Source organism: Prionailurus viverrinus, chromosome E3, assembly GCF_022837055.1.
Source record: "Prionailurus viverrinus isolate Anna chromosome E3, UM_Priviv_1.0, whole genome shotgun sequence".
NCBI lineage: Eukaryota > Metazoa > Chordata > Mammalia > Carnivora > Felidae > Prionailurus > Prionailurus viverrinus.
In genome coordinates this window covers 4,065,278-4,086,514 of record NC_062576.1, presented here as the reverse complement: position 1 = coordinate 4,086,514, position 21,237 = coordinate 4,065,278, and the positions used below count along the sequence as shown (strand labels likewise).

General features: G+C 59.0%; 1 protein-coding gene across 1 annotated transcript in view; it reads right to left on the bottom strand.

Annotated features, from left to right (window-relative positions):
• Positions 1 to 21,237, bottom strand: part of FOXK1 (forkhead box K1) — a 63,315-nt gene that overhangs the window by 4,996 nt on the left and 37,082 nt on the right. Inside the window, exons 2-4 of the mRNA XM_047838973.1 lie at positions 11,158 to 11,343; positions 1,034 to 1,190; positions 351 to 497 (exon numbers count right to left, since the gene is read on the bottom strand). Of these exons, the coding sequence (XP_047694929.1) occupies positions 351 to 497; positions 1,034 to 1,190; positions 11,158 to 11,343 (490 nt within the window). The remainder of the gene's footprint in view (positions 1 to 350; positions 498 to 1,033; positions 1,191 to 11,157; positions 11,344 to 21,237) is intronic.

The following is a 21,237-nucleotide window of genomic DNA, read 5'->3' as shown; positions in this document are numbered from 1 at the left end:
GTGGGCAAAACAAGTGAGACACAGCTCAGTTAGGTCTGACGGTCCCCGTGCACGCGGGCTGCCGTCTGGGCCCACGTGTGCGCCCATTTCCAAAGTAGCTCGGGACTACCAGGGGGGGTCAGCGTGGAAACGTAACAAGGCATATGTATCGCCCCTCCCTGCTCTGGCCGTTGGAGGGACAGAAGACTGTTTCGACTCCCAGGGGCCGTGGCTCTTTGGAGACAGACCACAGGTCACCGGCGAGGACACCCCTGTACGGCTTTCGGGCTTTCAGAACACGACCCGCCCGTGGGCGCCCTGGTCCCGGGGCAGCGGACCCAGAGCCCGGCTTCTCGGGCTCGAGGCCTCACCTGCCAGCCTTTGTCAGCCGTCCGGTAGTAAGGGTAATGCTTGGTGATGTGGGCGTAGATGCCGCTTAGTGTTAGCTGCCTGTCCTGCGCGGACGAGATGGCCTGCACGATCAGCTGAGCGTAGGAGTAGGGCGGCTTCGACTCGTCCTGAGGAGACAGGCAGCACGCGGTCAGCGCGTCGGCGGCTCCAGAGGGCCGCCCACGGCCCCTCCGGCAGGGCGCCCTCCCCACACGGACCGACGGCTACGGCGTGCCCGCCTAGCCCCGTCCCGGCGACCGCCACCCGCTTCCCCGACGAGCGAGCGGTGCCCCGCGCCTGCCCCACGCAGGGAAGACGCAGAAATCTCTCACTTCCTCTACAAAAGGATTTCAAAACAGGTATCAGACGGGAATGAGCCAAGATACACAGCTGTAAGGAAAAACTTGTCATTTTTCCTCAAAGACTAATTAACGCCCCAAAGCCATCCCATCACGGGCAGACGGGACGAGGGTGAACAGTAAGGGGGTGCAGGGCGGGAGAGAGTAGCTCCCACGGTGCCCAAACGTGCCGCCAGCAAGCGGGCTATTCCCGCAGCGTCCCGTCCCCCCCCGGGGGCGCCTCGCTTTCACGCCAGCGCCTCCGCGCCCACTCCGTGCCCCGCGCCCGGCCGCCGCGCGGCCACATGCGCCGTGAGTCCCGAGACCTTAGGGCTGTCCCCTCCGGACGCGTCCGCCTGCTGCTCTGAGGCGGCCTTCGCGGCAAACTCTGCGGCCAGCTGCAGGTCTGAGGTCACGTTCTGAACAAAGCGGTAGCCGGAGGACCCCGCTCCGCGCGGACTGGCCGGGCAGGAGTTGGGAACGCTGTGGAGAGAAATGACACGTCCTAAGTTCTTGACCCCGAAAAGGACGGCTGGCGGTGCAGGATCTCAGGACCTACCTGGGTGATGCAGGGGGACAGAAACTCTGACCCCCTTCTTCTCTATGTGACACAGCACCTCCCCTTTGAAAAAGGCTGGACCAAGTGTGACCAGAGACAGTTCGTGTCCACGCACGGCCAGCGTAGCAGTAGTTTCTGCTTGTGGTGGGCAGCTGTGGGCCCTGATGGGCAGGTTTCCGGGACGGCCACCGGGTGGCTCCCGTCCCCACTGCAGACCGCCGGGCTGACCCTGCCCGTGGCTGCTGTCGGGCGCTCACGGGCCCACACGAGGGCGCTGTGGGCAAAGGCTGGGGAGCCGTGGCGTTCAGAGAGGGCGTGAGCACCTCTCGGTCGGGCCCTCCCCAGTTCCTCCGGAGCCACGGCCACCGCTTCGACTTCTGTCACTCACGTTGGCTGTGAGTGGAACCACCTATGGCCCAAGGCCACTCTCGTTCCCGGCGGGTCCCGAGTGGCTTGCAGGGCCCCCGGCCGCTTCCTTGCTGGAGCCCGTCCGGCCCGGCTCACCGGCGGGCTCTGGTCTAGTGCTCTCGTGAACAAGGTGGACTTTGGTTATCAAACTACAACAACATTCTCATTTTGAAAACCAGTTCTGTTATAAAATTTTCAGAGGCAACAAATGACACCGGGAGTGGGTGACAAGCCCAGGTAAAGGTGCCCCTGCTGGGACCTGACCAGACCACGGACGGGCCCCCGGCTTCAGGAGAGCTCCTGCAAAGCCAGTACCCCAGTAGGAACCATCCAGAGCCCCATTTCCCTGCCCGAGTGTCCTGCCCCTCAGTGTCCAGAACCTTCCTCCTCCCCCCCGGCCCAGGACAGCAACCACCGGCTTACGGGTCTGTCTCCCTTTGGTAAAGGCAGGAAACAATTAAAAAAAAGCAACTTTTTCTTAATTGAATTTGGAACCAAATACACAGACCCCAAACTTACAACATGAGGCGTGAGGGGAAGACAAAGGATGTCACTGGTGCCACGTTCACATACTCGAAACCCAGCTGCTCAAATACAGTCACCCCACGTGGCACCAGGCGGTGGTTCAGCGGTCACGCAACCCCGACGTGAGGACTTTTCCCGAAGGTTCTGCCCTGCACTCTGCCAAACGGTGCGGCAGCAGAGAAGGCACCCGCCAAAGGCAGCCCCATCAACCCCGCGTCATTCCCAGATACACTCCACGCCCCGTCTGGACCTGAACGCAAATAAAGCCAAACGGTGCATCTTCCTCTAGAGCACGAGGGACGAGACCCGGAAACATACCTCCCGGACACAGATTCACACCCGACCGGGTGGCTGGTGGACCCATAACCGCGTGCCGCCCTCACAGTGGAGAGGACACACAGCGGCCCGTGGGCTTAGGCCCACGGGTTCCCGCCGCCCGTCCCAAGTCACCGTTTTGTGAAAGACTATAGAAAACTTGCATTGAACTCACTGAACTCAGAGAAAAGGCTGTCTGTCATTCACCAAAGAATGATTGCAAATGGAAGTGACGTATAGGGTAGCAAAAGCAGGCTCACGGAAAGGAGAAGTGGGGGCGGCCCCGTAGCACTTTCTACGGCGCCCGGCGGCTCGTGCTGGCCAGTGCTCCTGGGGGCACGCAGAGGGGCAGGTTTTGGCCCAGAGCTGCCCAGCAGGCCCGTCCCAGGCGGACGTGTGTTTGTGTGCACAGCCCTGCGGCCTCAGAGCAGCTAGCTTCTCCGTGAGCCCCAATCAGCTGTCCCCGCAGGCCGCCTCGGCCGAGAGGGCTGTGCCTGGTACCCGGCCGCCCTGATCTCACACCGCCATCTGAAGGGAAGGACGACAGAGAGAGGCCACGTGAGCCTAGGGAGGCCTCAGGCAGAGCAAAGTTCAGTTCAAGGACAGGCCTCAGAGGGGCAGGTGTGGGGTGGGGGCCTGGGGGCCTGGGCTTAAAGCAAGGCTCCCGCCCTGGGGAAACCCACCCAGACATTCAGAGCCCCATACCAGAGCTGGAGCCTACCCCACTGAAAATCTCCCTGACTACTAGCAAAATCTGGAAAGCATCATTCTTCTTCTTCTTCTTCTTCTTCTTCTTCTTCTTCTTCTTCTTCTTCTTCCTCCCCCTCCCCTCCCTCTCCCCTTCCCCTCCCCCTCCTCTTCTTCTTCTCCCTTCTCCTCCCTTCTCCTTCCCCTTCTCCTTTTCCTTCTTCAAGTAGGCTCCAGGCCCAACATGGGACTTGAACTCATGACCCCCAGATCAAGAGTTGTGTGCTCTATGACTGAGCCAGCCAGGGAACCTGGAAAAAGTTCTTAAAGTATAAATGCACTTGTGTATCTCTAGAGGGGACGGGACAGAGAGGACACGGTGGGGCCCTCCTCGGATGCCAGACTTCAGCAAAGAACTGCTCCCTTGGTGGGGTGGGGGGGTGTCCCCAACTGCCCAGGAACCTGGGACATCTGAATTTGAGCACCAGAGAGCAGCAGCGGACTCCCAGCAGCCGTGACCTACCAGGCGTCACATAAAACAAGTGTCTGTTGTTCCCGAGATTAAAGGTGGAAATGAAGCTGAACGTGCATTTCAGTCCACTGCTCATCGACCCCCCTCTTATGGGAAAAGTGCTCCTGAGTCACATTTTTGTTTCAGGCGAGAGAGACTTAAGGTGCTGAGTGGCGGCCACCCTGGACTGGGGCCACTGTCTCGCCAGGGCAAACCCAGACTGGCTCTGACAGCCCAGGCCTGGAACGGGACCTCTGTGACCACGCAGGTCACAGCTGCCGATGACACTGCGTCCTATGTTTACAAATACTGGAAAAGAAGGAACAGCCTGATGGGAAAATGCATCTTACTGTGGCGATAAGAATTCAAGCTGAGAAAGACCAATCGGACAGGAGGTCAGCCCAGGATGTCCGCACATGGAAGGATGTGGAGTGTGGCCTTGACCTCATCCCCAGAAAGGCACACAGACTGCATTTACGAGCGGTGGGAAGGCTGCTAAGGCACTTTCGAGGGGCAAGGAAACGCTCTTAAAATCTTAAAAAGAGGATAAAAGGAAGTTCAGTGAAGGATGGGAGGGGAGAGCCTTCCAGGAAGCTGGCGGGAGAGGCGGGAGAGGGGGTAAGGACACAAGCGGAGGCCCCCTGGAAACAGTAAGGTCGTCACGGACCCACGGACTCTTGCGCTCAGAGGGCAAACGTCAGGTCTAAAAGGGTCAGCATCCAGAGGGGCACCGGACTCGTTAACAGCGACACTCAAAGCCAGAAAATGGCTTTAAATTCCGAGGGAAGAATGTGTCCCACTGAGAATTCTCCATGTAGCGCAACCAAGAAAAATGATGATTTCCTACATTTACTTGTCCTGTACCCCTTCCCTTCCCAGGAAGCAACCGGGGGACGTTCTCCACTAAAACCAAGGAGCAGGTTGGGGAGAACTGCTGGGCACAGGGAGTCAAGGTCAGAGGTGCCCCAGGCTGGGTCCAGGCGGAGGGAGCCCGGGCTCCTGAGGAAGAACCCGGCAGGTGTGAGGGCTGCGCGGGGCAGAGGGTGGCCGTGCTGGGCACAGGGACGTGGAGACAGCACCAGACACAGACTCCCGGCAGAACCGTCAGCGCCCAGACAGGGCACGGTGGGGGCTGGAGCTGCCACCGGCCCACTCGGAAAGCACCGCTGCCCACTGCACCCACAGCCCTGGTGTCATCTTCTCGGGAGCACGGGGCGGGCAGGCACGACAGAACCCCGATTTCCAGTTAGGAGGTCAACGCGGCACACGCCGAAACCCGAGAAGCCAAGAGAGCCGTGTCGCGGACCACGCAGAGGTAAGCAAACCGGCAGGGCGCTCGGGGTGGGGGCAGGACGGCCACGACGGTGCCACCGCGGTGGGCCAGGCCAGGCCAGTGCTCCTGTCACCACGTGCGGAACGCTTCAGTTCATCTGCCACCTCACGTCCTCTCCGGATAAAAACCGGCTTTTTGAAAGCTTAACGGAAACCAGTTAGTGCCGGCACCATCCCTGTGGGCACCAGCCAAACACCATGCTCGCCCGCCGTACACAGTCTGCTGGGCCTCGGTTTCTGATCTGTGAGCGGGGACGGCAGCGCCTGGGTCTCCCAGCGTCATGGTGGACACGAAGGGCAGACGCGCGTCCAGCCCTCAGACGCCTGGCGTGAGCGTCGGTAACAGTTCCTGTTTTCATTACTGTTCTTAAAATCTTGTGGCTCGTGACTCTTAAAGAGCCTATTTTATTTCACTTTTTTTTTTAGAGAGAGAGATGGTGTGCACTCAAGCAGGAGAGGAGCAGAGAGAGGCAGAGAGGGAATCTTAGGCAGGTTCCACGCTCAGCACGGGGCCTGACGTGGGGCTCGATCTCACGACCCTGGGATCATGACCTGAGCTGAAATCAAGAGTCAGATGCTCAACCGGGGCACTGGACGACTCAGTCAGAGAAGCGTCTGACTTCGGCTCCGGTTCACGAGTTCGAGTCCTGCATCAGACTCCGTGCCGACAGTGTGGAGCCTGCTTGGGGTTCCATCCCTCTGCCCCACCCTCCCCCACCCTCTCAGAAATGAATAAACATAAAAAAAAAAAAAAGTCAGATGCTCAACCAACTGAGCCCCCCAGGCACCCCGAACGGCGTACCTTAAACAAAATAACCAAATCTGAGAAATTCACTGCCTCAGCATAAGATGCGCAGATGACTCGGAACGCGAGACCACCGCGGTGCGGCCCCTGAGAGGAGGACACCGGAAAGGGCTCGGATGCCGCCCAGGAGGGAACTCACAAAACACTCGTGCGGCCACTGCGGTGTGGCGACGCGGAAAGTCTCCCAAGACCCGGCGCGAGAGGGGAAAAGGTCGTGCGGAGGACACTGGGCCGCACGGGGCCTTCGTGGGGAGGACCGACCGACAGCAGCCCCCATGAGAACGTCTGGCGCAGGTGCACGCCGCGCCCCCGTCCTGGGAGCGCCGGTGCGGGGAACCTGCGCTCCCTGAGATGTCTGAGCTCCGCGTGACGCTTACACGGCATTGCTGTAATCTGCAAGAAGCGAAAGAACCGGCGAAGAAAATCCACAGAGGCCAGCTTCTGAGACCTGTCTTAGCGATTAAGGTAAACGCAACACTGTGAAGTCCTGGGAGGCGACTTCAAGGGCCCGCCTGGTTTCTGCAGTGCGTTTTGCCCCGGTGCCCAGTCAGCGAACCGGCTTGAGTTGCTCCTCGGCCGGGACTTAACTAGGTGTGCACGTCCCAGGGGCGGCCCGGTTCGAGCGGACCTTGCAGGGTAGCCACCCCCACGTCCCCCTCAGCTCCAGGCCTCCAGGTCCTTCCCGCTTCCTGCTTCCCCGCGTGTGAGGCCTGGGCAGGGCCCTGTCCCCAGGTCACGTGCCCGCGGGAGCAGCAGCACAGCAGGCCGCTTATGCACACGGCCCTTATGCACACAGCCAGCCTTTATGCACACAGCCGGCTGGGGCCGGGATTAAGCGTGAACCTTCAAAGGGCCCCCCCTGAGAACCGGGAAACGGCCACCCTGGGAAAGACAAGAACTTTCTCTCGACATGTTGGAGCCCAAACACACCCTGGCCCGGATTTCGGCAGAAGGGAAAACATAAAGTACGGGGAGGGCCCACCTTTCTGTGTGGATGAACCAGTTTTATTTCCCTGGAGTTTTCAGACAGGGAAAGGTGGGGGTGTGAGGTCCACAGGTACAGGTGCTCGGAGGTCAAGTGGCCTCCAGATGGGCCACAGAGGACAGGGCTCCCCGACCGGCCGGCCAGGATCCCTGCTGGCCTGAGTGGAGAGCCACACTCATCCGCAGGTCGTGCCGGAGCACGTGCAAAGGCTGTGGCGACAAGCCGTGACCGACTGTGACCCTGACGCAGGAAACGTCACCCCAAGGAAGGGCCCGAGTCTGCCTTTCTCCCGGGGACGGAGAGCGGCCGAGCTCTATCCAGTGACGAGGCGGACTGGCGATCGAAGACCACGGTTAAAGGTGGTTTCGTTCTGAAAGCGGCAGCTTAGACTCCGCCAGACTCCACAAAACAAACTGCTCTGGTTTCCGTCTCGACCTTGAAAAAGTTCAAGAAGCGCCTTCTTAAAGGGACAGCTCCTGAGGCTGGCTCTCGGCGAAGACTAGCCCCCTCTCCTCCTGCGCTGCCTTTTCTCTGGCTTCTGGTGGGCACGTTCCCCAAAACTCGACTCTGAGAGCCTTTTTTAGATTGGTCTCTAGCTTTGTAAAACCCAGAAAATGATTAACCAATTTCTCCTGAAAACACCACTTCTTTGCAAAGCAGAAAAAAAAGTCAATAAAATGTTGCTGAAGACAGCAGAATTTATTTCAAAGAGCTTCATTCATTTTCTGGGTGGAGTACATCAGCACACACACACACACAAAAAGCCACCCCACACAACACAAACAAACGCCCAAAAACAAAGCAAAAACCCAACCACAGGCGCACCACACCCCCTAGCCAGCGGGGGTGGGGGGGGTGGGGGGGGGGTGGGGGGGGGGTGGGGGGGGGGGGGAGGGAAGCAGAAAAAGCCCAAACAGAAAGGAAGGCAGGCGGGGTCCAGAGGGCGGGGCGGGGGCTGTTTATTAGCAAGAATCGAGAACGTTCCTACAGGGACTGCCTCTCGCCACTCCACTCGGAAAACCCTGGAGGAGACAGGGGCTCTGGCTGGGCAGGGTGCTGGAAAACCAGGTCCAGGGAGGAAAGCAACCCAAACAGAGGCCCCCAGGCGGCCCGGGCGGGCGGGGATCCAGGCACACAGGCCAATGGCACGAGCGGGGACACAGGCACACCAAACTAGGAGAAGAGGAACCTCTCCTCCCGCTGTGCTGTCAGGAGGGACGGGGGCTGTGACGGCTGCTCACTCGGGGCCCCAGGCTGACAGCCCCCAGCCTCGTCCCCTCCCCCTCCCCCCCCCCCCAGCTGCAGGGAGGGGGCGTCCCAGGGAGGAGGGGAAGGGTGGCTGGTGTTTGTAAACATGAGGCTCCACCCCGGCACTGGCCAAAGTTGAACAGGATCTTGGCTAGCAAAACCACAAGGGCCCCAAGGTTTCTAAACACTCCATTGGATTCCGCGGCGCTGAGATAAATGAATGTAAACAGAAATCCTTTCTGTGATAGTTCATAGGCCAAAAACGGAGAGGGCCAGTCCCAAAGTGACTACTTTCTCCCCCAAATATCCTGCCAGATGAAAAAGAGAAGCAGTCTCTCCTCGGGGGTGGGGACACAGCCACTGGGGCCCAGCCCAGGACCGGCCCCTCAGGAGCCTGTCTTAACCGCTCCACTGCTCCGGGAGGGACCACCTCCCTTCTGACACAGAAGCAAAGTCAGCGCACGGGTTTGAACAGCTTCCCCGGGTGGCTACTGCGTTCATGTGGAACACTACTGGAAAATACATCTATTTTCTGAAGCCCTCCAGGTACAAAGCAGCACATTTTTCTTCCTTCGAAAGCATCCATTTGGCTGGCTCATGAACCGATTATCAACAACCCCACGCCCACCGCCTGCTCTGGTTTTGCCGGAAGCCCAAGGCCCTCCGCGGCCCGACCCCACGGTGGGACCAGCCTTCAGCTGCCAGCAGCGTGGGCACCAAACACCCTCGGCCGCCGTGCCCACTGCTGCGTCAGGGGCAGCTGGGTGGAGGTGTCAGCCCGTGTTACGTCCCTGTATCAGCGTCAGGGAGACGTCATTCACCCGTCCGGAGCGTACAATTCAGTGGTTTGCGGTGTGTTCCCACGCTGCGCAATCCTCACCGCTCTCCGATTCCAAAGCACTTCTGTCACCCCACAAAGGACCCCCGGGACGGGTGGCAGGCCCCCGGCAGCCCCCCGTTTTCTCCAGATCCGTCCGTTCCAGACGTCTCCTGCCAACGTTGCATCTGCCTGTTTTCACGGGCCACCCGCATCATACCAGCCTATCGGTCCTTCGCTCCTTGTCTGCGGCCAAGTAACGCTCCGCGGTAAGGACACTCCTCGCTGTAATTTGTCCACTCCGTAGCTGACAGACAGCTGCGTCGTCTTCCCGTTGGGGCTATTGTGACTCACGGTGCCCTGAGCCCTCGTGTGCAGTGTCTGCCCGGACCTCACGCTCCACCGAGTCGCCGAGTCACGTGGTACGTTGTGAGGCGGAGCCGGTCTGTTTCCCAAAGTGGCCACGTCACTTCACGGCCCATGACCTTTTCAAATCTCGGTATGAACTACACACATACGAGCAAGCGTAGGAACGTTTTCGTAGCGGGAGCATAAAACTCACGTTCTAGGGGCGCCCGGGGGGCTCAGTCAGTTAAGTGTCCGACTTCGGATCAGGTCATGACCTCATGGTCCGAAAGTTCAAGCCTCACATCGGGCTGGCTGCTGTCAGCGCAGAGCCCGCTTTGGATCCTCTGTCCTCCCCCGTTGGCTGTCTCACTTTCTCTCTTTCTCCCTCTCTCTCTCTCCCCAAAATAAAACAACTTTAAAGAAAAAAACCCACGTTCTAGGTTAAATTCAAGTGAGCTGTCTGAAAGAACAACGAGATCACGCGCTCAATGGTGGGTTTTAGAAGGGGGCCGTAGGGCCATCCTAGAAAGCTGGAAGGGGCGGAAGAAGAGGCAGCCTCCTTGTAGAGCTGCAGGACGAGGCTGAGACGGGGCAGGTGTGGACGGAGCTGAACACAGGACCCAACACACACGTGGTTCTCCCGAGCCTGCAGATCTGGCCTCAGCGACTCCCCCCTCCCGCTGCTCCCGCTGACTGGATACATGGCCAGAAGCAGAACTCAGGTCCCAGCCTTGGGTTCTAGGCCAGGCCAGGTTCAACGCTGCCCCTACCATCCTCTCTGTAAGAGAAAGACACACCTGCTCGCCGGCCCTGCAGGCAACGCACTCGACGCCAGCTCAGTGCAAACGGTTCCCAGCTGACGACCGACACGTCCCAGCAGGAAGACAGAAGGCGCCAGAGGGGCATGATTCTTACACGAAGGCCGAGCGGCACACGGCTCCAGAACCCAGGCCCGCCGGAGTGTGGCTGCGCGGTGAGGGAAGGCTGCCGGGACGGCAGAGCACCCGCCCGTGCCGCGGCGGTTTGCAAAGCGTGGCTCAGAGGCGCCCCTGAGGATCCGAGACCCCGCCGGGAGGCCCGTGAAAGCAAAACCATCTTCGCGGCAAGACGAAGCCACAACCTGCCTCTCCCAGGGCTGACACAGTCACCAAGGCGGCAGCCGCAGGGGAAGGTACCGGTGCGGGAGCCGAGGCACGGCACCGAGGACACGGGGGTCACTGCACCCCTGGGGCCACACACGCAGCGAAGAAGAGAAAGAAAGCGAGCTTCGCCGAAAATGTCCCCAATGAAGCAGCAAAGTACTTCATTCAACCTGTGTTAAACGGTGACCCTCAGACACGTCTTCCACTGGGCTTTGCGACGACACAGCAGAGGGCAGGACCTGAGTGGCACGGGGAGTCGAGAGCCCAACCCGCCCCTCTGTGCATGATCCCCCACGGCCTCCGCCCGAGGGTCCTCTGTGCACCGTGCCAAGGACGAGAATCCTGAAACCTCACCAATAAAATTGAGAAAAACAAAGTTCCAATCCTGGTACGCACAGGCGACTTCGCAACGTTTTCAGTCTTTAAAGAACTCACACCTGTGCCTGTTTTCACGCAAGCCCCGCATCCACACGGCTGCCGCCTGAAAGAGTGAGTCAAGAGGCAGTGACTCCTCCCTCACCAGACGAGAGAATTCTCCAGAGGGTTCTGTAAGGAGTCAGGTCCCTTGGACGCACTTAAAATAGTTTCAAAATTTCCATCCACGCCCCGCTTTCCAGAGAGACACAGGATGCTGTAGGAGACCTGGGTGACCCGCGTCACCTTGCTCTTTCCCAGACAGACTGTCAGGGTGCAGGGACCCTGGTTCTGTGACGGGGACCGCGTGGCAAGGGCTCACGGCCCACGGACAGGCCAGGGCAGGCCGCTCACCTGATGGTGCCGGTCGGGGAAGGGACGGGGCTGACCAGGCTGCGGAGATCCGGCTCCGGAATGTGAATCTTCAGAGGGGAGATCTGCGGGTAGAGGGGCCGGAGGGGAGACGCCGGGGCCTCCTCCTGACGGTACAGCGACGTGAACTGGATCTTGATGGCCGTGCTAGGGAACCGAAGGGTGCACCTGCAAGGGAAGGGGGAGCACACGTCAGCGCGGGAGATGCGGAGGAGGGCGGAGAGTCGGGGGGGGGAGGGTTCTGGATCGCCAAGCAACGGAGCCCCCACCATCCGTCACTCTGGGTTCACAGAGCGAACCAGAAATCCTCTTTCTGTCGCGGTCACGGACACGGGTTCTTCTTTCCCTGCACGTGTGAAGAGAGACACAGACCCCGACGGGTCCCCAGCAGAGCTTCAGACACACAGAGCCACCTCCCCTCCCCTGGGATGGCCACAGGGGGACCTGAGGGGGGTTCACTGGCTCGCAGACAACGCCTGTCTGCAAACTGACAAGCCACGGTCACCGTTCACACGGCGAGCTGACACACAGACGCCCACGCTGCGGCTGCGAGACGCTACGAAGCGTGACAGAAGAGGCAGGGCCCCCTCCCCAGGCTGGCGGGAGCCTCACGGAGAAACGGGACCGTGGGCCGGACTTTGGGCCCTGGTTCTCCTGCGGGCAGGTGACTGCGCGCAAGCAAACCCAGCCTCGCGCATCCCAGTCAAACCCCGCGTGCGCCCGCGCGCGTGTGTGTCACAGGAACCCAGGGTGGCCTCCTTCCGAGAAACGTCTGCCTTTAAAATCCAGACATCACTCATCCAGAGCGCCCTCTGCCTTCTAGACGGACGGACCCTCAACAAGTCACAAACAGAAGCGAAGACCCAAAGGGCCAAAGGAGAGCAGGCTGCCCGCACACCCCCGTGGCAGTCTCGCCGGTGGCAACGGCTTACAAAAGGCTCTTTGGGAAAAGCGGGGGGTGTGGCGGGGGGGCTGGAGGCGGCACACGTGAGCTCCCACCCCCGACGCACGCGCCACAGTCTCAGAAAGGCGCTCCCGTCGCGCCAAGCGAATCACAGCTCGGGCGCGGGTCAGGGTCGCCCCGGGGGCAATGGTGCCGGGCCACCGCCAGCCGGCTGCTGGCCCCCTCCTGCCGTACTTCCGACTCGGTACCGGTGTTTACCCAGCAAATACACCTCCAAACTGCCATGGACGCGGCCAACGCCCCCTTTTCCTCTCAGTCAAGTAGTTTTTAAAAAGTGAGATTTAAGAACAGGTCAACATAGGTCCTGAGACCACGCGAGGCCGCGAACGGGCCCGCTGTGAGCCCACAGGTACTCCTGAGCCTTGCAGCGGGAGGACGGCTTCTCGTGAAACGACTCAGCGACGTAGGCAGGCATCTGCTCCGACGGCCAAGCTGCCTGCGCCTCACGGGGAGACCGGCAGCAAACCGGCCTGACCGGCCAGGACCCATTCTTCCAGAGACACCTGAGCGCAGGGGCTGGGAGTCTCGGCCAAGGGGGGGAGACCCCGCAGCCAGGCCGCAGACTCCCAAGGCTCTGACCCACAGGCGCCAGGTCTGTATTTCCGAACCTAAAACCAGAACGAGGGGATTCTGACGCGGTTTCCTGCTCCCGGGCTGATTGTGGGGGATGCGGTCTAAACGCCAGCACGTCAGGGTGGGGGTGGGGGCGGTCTGTCCCGTCACGTCAGCATCGCCCCCGCGGTTCTGCCTAAGGCCACCCGCGGCCATTTCAAAATATTCTGTAATCTTCTGCTTGCAAAAGCCACGGTTTGAACCGTTTGATGTCGCTTCCACGTCCCTTAGCTCTCCCACAACCCAACAGACGTTTCCTTCGTCGGTATTTTGGCCAGGAAGGTACGTCACGCATTTTTCTATGACGATGAGGTCCGTGGTGTCTCCAGACCTGGAGGCCTGTCGGCTTCTGAGGGCACAGAGCCCACATCCTTCCCGGCTCATGCCCGAGGGTGGGCCGCCGTCCCCGAAACAGAGGGGGGAGGAAGGAGCTGGAACCGGGGACGTGGCCGAGGGCTCCACACGCGCACACCCCTGTCCTGCAGGGTTGGCAACGGAAGCGATGATGAGGAACGTTTGCAGACAGCTTCTCCGTCCTCTCCTGTCCCTTCCTTCGGCAGCTGCACATCCTCACAGCGAGGGGCTGCCACCCGCCAGCAGGGCGCGCGGACGGAGTTCCGTGCCCCGCGCTGCGAAAGCCCCCACGCTAACAGGAGATCAGAGCGAGATCAGAGTGTACTAGAGTCGTCCAGGCAGCCAGAGGGAGGATGTGGCTTTGGCCCATGACAGAGGTCACAAGGCAGGGGGCGATGTCAGAAACAGGGCTTCGGGTGAACACAAGAGCTGGGGGTGCGGGATCCCTGGACCCGGAACAGGAAAGCCAGGCTCCGGGGAAAAGCCAGGCTCCGGGCGGGAGGGTCTGGCCCGGGGCTACATCACTGCAGGACCAGAGGGCGAGTCTCAGCAGGTGATGGAGGCGCCCAGGGAGGGCACCGCTTCCGGTCCGGTGCAGGAGAGGTGGTGGGCTGACACGCAGGGGGCCAACGCGAAGGAAGAGGGTGATTTAGGGCCTCACCTCACCTCCAGGGAGCTCAGTGCCCTAACCTCTACGGCGTTCGGTGTTCTTGGCTAACAAAAGCGGACGCTTCGAACAGAAGAGATGATCTCTTAGGCACTTTCCAGTTCAAAAACCAAAGATTCCAGATAACAACACGCACACGGGTGGACTTCTCAGTAAAACAAAACACAACATTTCGTGGGCCAGGGATTTCGGTCAGCAAATTCGTAGCGAAATCGAACACCATCCAGAACTGATTCAAACAGGGCAGTTTCCTACTGGAAGAGTCATTTCCAATTAGGGTTTAACAATAAACATTTTCATATTATTTGCTGTAACAGCTATTTCAAAAGCAGCTCCTGACTCACTCTTCCAAAAATCATCCCGAGGCAGACTGTATCCTACCTGGGAGAAACACCAGGAAGCTACATGATTTTAAACAGACATCTCCCCAGGGTGCTCCCGGGTTCGCCAATTACTTCTCTCCCTACAAAACTTTCATTCTGGGTTAGGGCCCTAGTTGGAGTTTTAATGAGCATGTTTTGTAATTAAAGCTATTCTCTTGAAGCTGTTTCCATTTAGGTCTCACCCCAACCATAAGCTGCACACCTGCCTTCAGTGCCCGGGACCCCGACTGCAGGTAAGCCTGTGTGTCTAGAACTCACTAGAAATCACCGCCCCGGCCTGCAGCACAGCTCTGCCAGGGAAGCGCCTACCTGGGAGGGCCAGCCCCTCAGATCTCCGCATAGCGTCCTTGTCCTGATGGACAGAGACAAAGTGGGTGGGTGGCGGCCTAGGGCTGGGGGGAGGGGTGGGGCGGGGGAGCCAGCTTGCAGGGGTGGTATTGATTATGGCAGGAGCTGCTCACCAGACTAAAAACCACTGAACTGGACAATTTAAGTGGGTTAGTTGCGTGCTATGTGAATTGTATCTCATTTGAGCTCTTCTGAAAAAACGTTCTTGCCCTCAAGCCCTCATGCTTGGGGTCTGCCCCAGGCTTGCAAAGGTCCTGGGGCCATCTGGACGCCAAAGGCTCCTGGGTGAGGCCTTGGTTCCCCGGAAGCGGCCCTATTCAGCATCAGGTCAAAGATCACAGCACGGAAGTCTGGCTCTGCTGCTGCTCAAGCTCGAATGAGCCTAAGTGATTTGGGGGGCCCGGGGCGCTGCCTTACCCTCACTTCCGCTTGGGCCTTAAGTGGGAATCCCACTGCCTGCCCTAACAGCCAGGAAATTGTTGCAGATAAAAATGGCTCATTTAATCCTTACCGATACAAATATAAGTACCATGGTCTTCATTTTAGACCCAAGAAATAATCAGAGAGGGAAGTACAGGCGAAAGCTTCCAGAAAAGGTTTTTTTTTAAATTTTTTTAAAGGCAACAGAGATTTCATCTCCAGAGCTGTTACTGCCCCCACTCCCCAGGGCCCGCCTCTCGCCCCACCGCGTCCCCACAGAGAGGGTGACCCACAGAAACACTCCTGGGCATCTCACAACGAGCAGGCAAGGACATCCCACGCTGAAAATGAATGACTGAAATTCTGCACGCCAAACAGGGCACCCCCAACCTTTCTCACATCCCCCAGCGGATGGCACAGGGGGCAGACCCGGCGTCTGTGGCCCTCGTGAAGCCCATCGGACAAGGAACCTGCCAGCCGACCAACCCGGCACTCGCGGCAGTGGTCAGCGGTCAGCGTGAGCACCTCGCTCTAAGCGCGGACAGGGAAGGACAGACATCTGGGAAGCATCTGCAACAGGAAGCCAGGGACCAGACAACTGGGGGGCCCAGAGGAAGCAGATAACTGAGGAGCAGAGGGGAAGGCAGACCACCTGTGTCTCCCAGCTGCCCAAGGGCTGAGGGCCCCAAAAGGCACCTCCTGGACAACCAGACGTACACAGAAAATAAATCTTGGGAAGTAAGGCTGGATGAGACAGGAAGTCACCTCCCGAAAAGACAAAGGAAACTGGTGGTTCAGGCCGGGAGGTTCACATCTGGACAAGACCCACTCCTCAGAGAAGCCCTTTCAGGAAGCTACGGGGAGGAAGGCTCCGGATCCCACAACACAGACCGCGGCCTTCGAACCACACCTTGCTTCCCGGCCATCACAGAAGCCAGAGCTTGCTGCAAGGCAGCTGGGGACGGCCCCAAGTTTAATTCCAAACACAGGCGCTGTTTCACCAGCAGGAAGTGAGGACACGAATGTCAGAAGCTGGAGGCCGTGCACCTTCCCCCGCGGCAGCGGACAGCGGGCCCCGTGCGACGGAGCCTGCCACCGTGACCGGACATGTGGGGATGTGCAGTGTCGGTGTCCACGGGGACGCCCAACGTACGGGCTGCAGCACTGGGAAGGGCCCAGGCTTTCTCACCGGGCTAGAGAATGGGGAACCAGGCTGCTGAGCCTCGAGCTTCGGGGGCCCCGGGATGGAGCAGACAGCCCCACGCCTGATACCAGTAACTGAAAGACCCATTTTCCAGGATGACACCTGGCACCGGAGACCCCTGCCGTGGTTCCTGGACGCGGACAGGACCCTGAGCAAGCAGCCGGGGCGCCTACCGGGCTTCTGTGGAAACTGCAGCCCAACAAGGCACAAACCCGGCCGGCAAGGTGTGACCTTCCCACCCCGCCCTGCATCAGGTGGGACGGGCCACTAGGAAGCGCATCAGCTCCAGGGCCCGCTGCAGACGAGGCCAGGGAGGCTGGTGGGCAGAGATCCTTCCAGAAGCAGATGGAGGGATGGGCCCTGTGGGGCACAGGCTTGGAGAACGTCCGTGACCAGTGAGTGGGTTTCCTGCTCTTCTCTTTCCCAAGTAAGAGCTGGGATCACCTGCCCCTGCTTCTGCTGGGCTCAGCATTGCAGCAGGACCACCTGGAGCGCCCTGACAGAGGGATGCGCTTGTCACCAGAGATCCTGGATTTTACGGGCTGCAGTCACCGAGGGGGGCTTGGGGTTGCCTCCTGTAACGATAGGGATGAGTGTTTTCATGTTGGAAGAAGGGACACAAGCATGTGGGTGGTCAAAAGGCGGACTATGACAGCGACAGCCAGTCCCCTGGACACACGTCCTCTCTTGCTCTTACGGTGAACTAGCTGGACAGCTGTGCACACTTCTCTGCCTCTCCTGCAACCAAGGGACCGTGCTGGTCAGTGGGATGTGAAGACTTAGGCCCTGAAGAGGAATAGTGTCGCCACTTCTTTCTTTCCCCTTGGCCACAATGCCAGTGTGATGGCAGGAGCTGCAGCAGCCATAATGGGCCATAAAATAAATGGACATCGGGTAACAGGACAACATAATGGAAAAGAGCTTGGAGCTGCTGTGTCAGCTTAGATTAAGACTGTTACGTGCAAAAAATAACCAGCTTCACCCTGGGTTTTTTTTCAATGTTTAGTTTTGAGAGAGAGAGAGAGAGCACAAGCAGGGCAAGGGCAGAGAGAGAGAGAGAGAGAGCACAAGCACGGGAAGGGCAGAGAGAGAGAGAAAGAGAGAGAGAGAATCTGAAGCAGGCTCCAGCTCTGACCTGTCAATACTGAGCCTAACGCAGGGCTCGAACCCAAGAGCCCAGAGATCATGACCAGAGCTGAGGTCGGATGCTTAACTGACTGAGCCACCCAGGTGCCCCAACGTAAGTTTAATTTTAAACTAGCTTATTTATTCACTCTTTTAAAAAGTAATTTTTAAGAGATTTTATTAAAATATTTAAGTTTATTTACTTTGAAAGACAGAGAGAGAGAGAGTGAGCGAGCATGGGGTAGGGGCAGAGAGAGAGGGAGAGACAGAATCCCCAGCAGACTTTGCACTCAGAGCCTGATGTGGGGCTCAAATTCACAAACCATGAGATCACGACCTGAGCCGGTCAGATGCTTAACGGACTGAGCCACCCAGGCGCCCCAGCTTCACCCTGGTTTTTTGACCTTAGTTAAAAAAACCAAAACTACACCCTAACTCTAAACAGCTGAAGAGCTCTCTAATAGGAACCACTGTGCAAACTATGCTGTGTACTCGTGGACGAACGTCACGCAGCCATTTAAAAGGACGCTTTTCATCACCGTGCACCTCTGGACAAATCTCGAATGCATCCACCTGTTTTCCCCATCGAGGAGAACGGGGTAACTATAGAAAATCCTTCGTAGGGTTCTTTGGAGTATTAGGCAGAACGGTCCAAGCGCCCACAAAGCACCGGCCCATTGTGAGACGCGGTGATAAGTCAAAGCGCAGAGACCAGCGGCTCAGAGTGGTGGCGAAAGGTGTGGGATCCGAAATCAGACAGGCCTGGGTTGAGAATGGGCTGCGGGGATGGCGTCGGGGGGCCGGGGAGGTCTCGGCGCAGCGGCAGCCCGGACGCAGGAACGACACAGAGCGCGAGGCCCGGCACGCGGCCAGCCGCCAGCCGCCAGCGGCACGGCATGTAGGTGGTGGTGCTCTCAGAAGGGCCGGCCGAGAGGGGAAGGAGCAGCCCTGGGGGGGGGCGTGGGGGCGGCCTCCCAGGACCCCCCCCCCGCCACCCGGTTTCGAATTTTCCTTCGGTGTTACCGTGTCCTTTCAGATATGAGACATTCAAGAATCTGGGGGTGGAGGGAAAGTAATACTTGATAACTAGTCCTTCGGGACGTTGCGAGGCGTGACGGGTCTTCTGGAAAATTCACGGGGGACCGACCCCGGCCCAGTTCTGCTGTGTGGTCTGGCTCCGGGGGCGGGGGTGGGGGGGAAGGTGGACACACGGCCGGGCCTCGAGGTCTGAAGGGGAGGCCGGGAGGCCGGCCGAACGTGACTCCACAGACAGGCCCCTCCCTTCCCGCCCTGCCCCAGTGCCGCGGTGCCGGCAGACGCGATGAGACAACGCTCATGGGGTGGCCGCGGTCCGCGGCGGTCCCCACGTGCCTCTGTCTGCAGTGACGATGCCAGAGGAGCTGGATCGTTGGAGAAAAACAAGACCGTTCGGGAAACGGTTTTGAGACACTTTTACGTATAAAATCCCCAAATCAAAAGACTCTGGCAATCTTATTTTTTTCAACCTAAAACATCTGTTTTTCCTAAAAACGAAGCACATTTTGCTAGAATACCCAGAAGCGCAGAAGGGAGGCTGTGGGACACCCTCGTGGCTAAGCTGGGGCCGTCGGTGGGGGCCGCAGAGCACAGGCGGGTCGGCAGGGCAGGAGCGACAGGGCAAGCCCGGGCCAGGAAAAGCAAAGGGGAGCCGATGGCCGAGGCCTCGGGAGGGCGGGAGGACCGCGGTCCCTGACCGGGCGCCGGCTCTCTAAGGCCCCCGACGCAGCGCCCAAAACTCCAAGCCCGACCCCCTGTGTTCAGTCTTGGTCCCTCTTCCACGAATCAGGGCTGCAATCTCCACTCTGCACCAGCCTGCCCCACCTTCGAAGTGACCCCTCAGCCTTGCTTTCCTGGGCTGGCCCGGCCACACGGCTGTGCCCTTGGCCGGCTGCTCCCGGGGAAACAGGTGGCTACCGACCCGGCTCCGATCCGGGTCCCTGTCTGCGCAGCAACAACGCAGGTGTGGGAATGAAATATGGCGGATTTAAGCATTCTGGTTTTTTTTTTTCAATGTTTTTATTTTTATTTTTGGGACAGAGAGAGACAGAGCATGAACGAGGGAGGGGCAGAGAGAGAGGGAGACACAGAATCGGAAACAGGCTCCAGGCTCTGAGCCATCAACCCAGAGCCTGACGCGGGGCTCGAACTCACGGACCGCGAGATCGTGACCTGGCTGAAGTCGGACGCTTAACCGACTGCGCCACCCAGGCGCCCCAAGCATTCTGGTTTAGAAGGAGCTTTGTTTTCTTCTTTGTTTTCTTCTTCTTTATGTGTTTTCCTATGATCTATATTTTTTTAAAATAAGGACAATATATTTTTATAATCAGGTCAAAAAAATCTACTTTTATAGGGAAAAAAAAGAAAAAAAAGATAGGATATTTAAGCCTCTGTGGTAAATAAAAAACGCAGTAACAAATGCAGCCAAAGGCCTGGTCAAAGCCAGGGCTCCTTGGTACAAATGGAGGCTCAGCCCCCATGTGAGGAGCCCCCCGAGGAGAGAAGGGGCAGGGGACCCCCGAACTAGACGGGAGCCCCTGGAGGCCCACCCTCGCCTCGCACGTCCCGCCAGGTGGGCTCACGGCAGTCCCGGGGACCCCCTGCAGGAGGCGGCTAGGGAGGCCCACCTGGGGTTCATTTCACCCACCCTTCTGGGGAACAACATCCTGCTCCCAGGAGACCCCTAGCAAATCGGGACGGGTTCTCTGGCATCACTCGGAGGATTCCTGCTCACTTCGACAGTGTGACTTGAAGAGTGTGTGGCCATGTGTACAGTGTCACTCGGCTGAGGCCCACTGAGTCATCCGGGAGGGCGAGGGCCCCGGGATCCGCGCTCTCAGTGGGCGCCCCCCCGGGGGAATCTTACTCCCGGGGAAGCCTGGTGCTCAGGCGTGTTTGGGAAACTACCTAAGACCCCAGTGAATGCAAGGTGAGGGGCCAGGCATGCCTGCTCTGTCCCCTGGCCCCAGGGGAAGCCCACGAAGCGACCCACCCCCACGTGGCCATTTCTATCGCGCCACAGAGAAGGGGCCTTAGACACAGACCTGCCGGCAGCGGAGGCTCAGGGTCCCTGGGGGAGGACCCCGGCCATCTTCTCAGGGGCATTCTTAGCCCTTGGTGGGAATGTGTGGGATTTAACACAAATCAGAAAAATCACCGTGTAAGGCGAGCTCCCAAGCTTTAGAGTTTGGAAAATCAACGGGACAGAAAGTCCAATATACCTCCCAGACCTGCCTAAAAATCACCAAAGACCCTCCAGCTGGGTGAATGGAGGAGCCACAAAGGTCAGAACTAGCACCTCCACTGTCCTGGCTTCTTAAAGGTCAGTGCCAGACCGAAGAGGCCGCGGAGGGGCCGTCCCGTGCCGCAGACCACAGGACCGGACCGCACGCACCGCAGTCACGGAAACAGCACCGCGGCTCCCTGGGGGCGACGCGGGACACAACGGGGCCATGAGCACGAGCACTTCGAGTTCCCTCTTCCCTTTCCCTCCACGCGGATCCAAAGAAACGACTCCAGGAAGTTTAAGTGGCTTGACCTACGGATCTTACAACGCAGCCACAGTATCTCCACGTCACCACTCTTTCCCGGGGGCCTATGTTCTTCCAGATTCTGTCCCCTCGGTGCTCGTGCCCGGCTCAGGGCTGCTCAGCGCCCCTCAAGCTCCTTCGGGCAGGTGCCCGCACCGCGGCCAGTCTGCTCTCCTGGCACACATAGAGCACACACCTGTCAGAGCGCACGACAAGTTTCCCACGATGTATTTCTGGAATCGAAAGTCCATCAAGAGGTAAAGGTACATAAGGCAGAGACAGGAGAAGAGAATTCTCATCAGGGCACCGCACGAACCACAACATGGAGGGCAGCAGCTACATCTCGGCCCCGGTGGAGTCGCCGAACCACAGGGAAAGGACTAGAATTTTCTGGTCCTAGATTAACGTCGCAATGATAT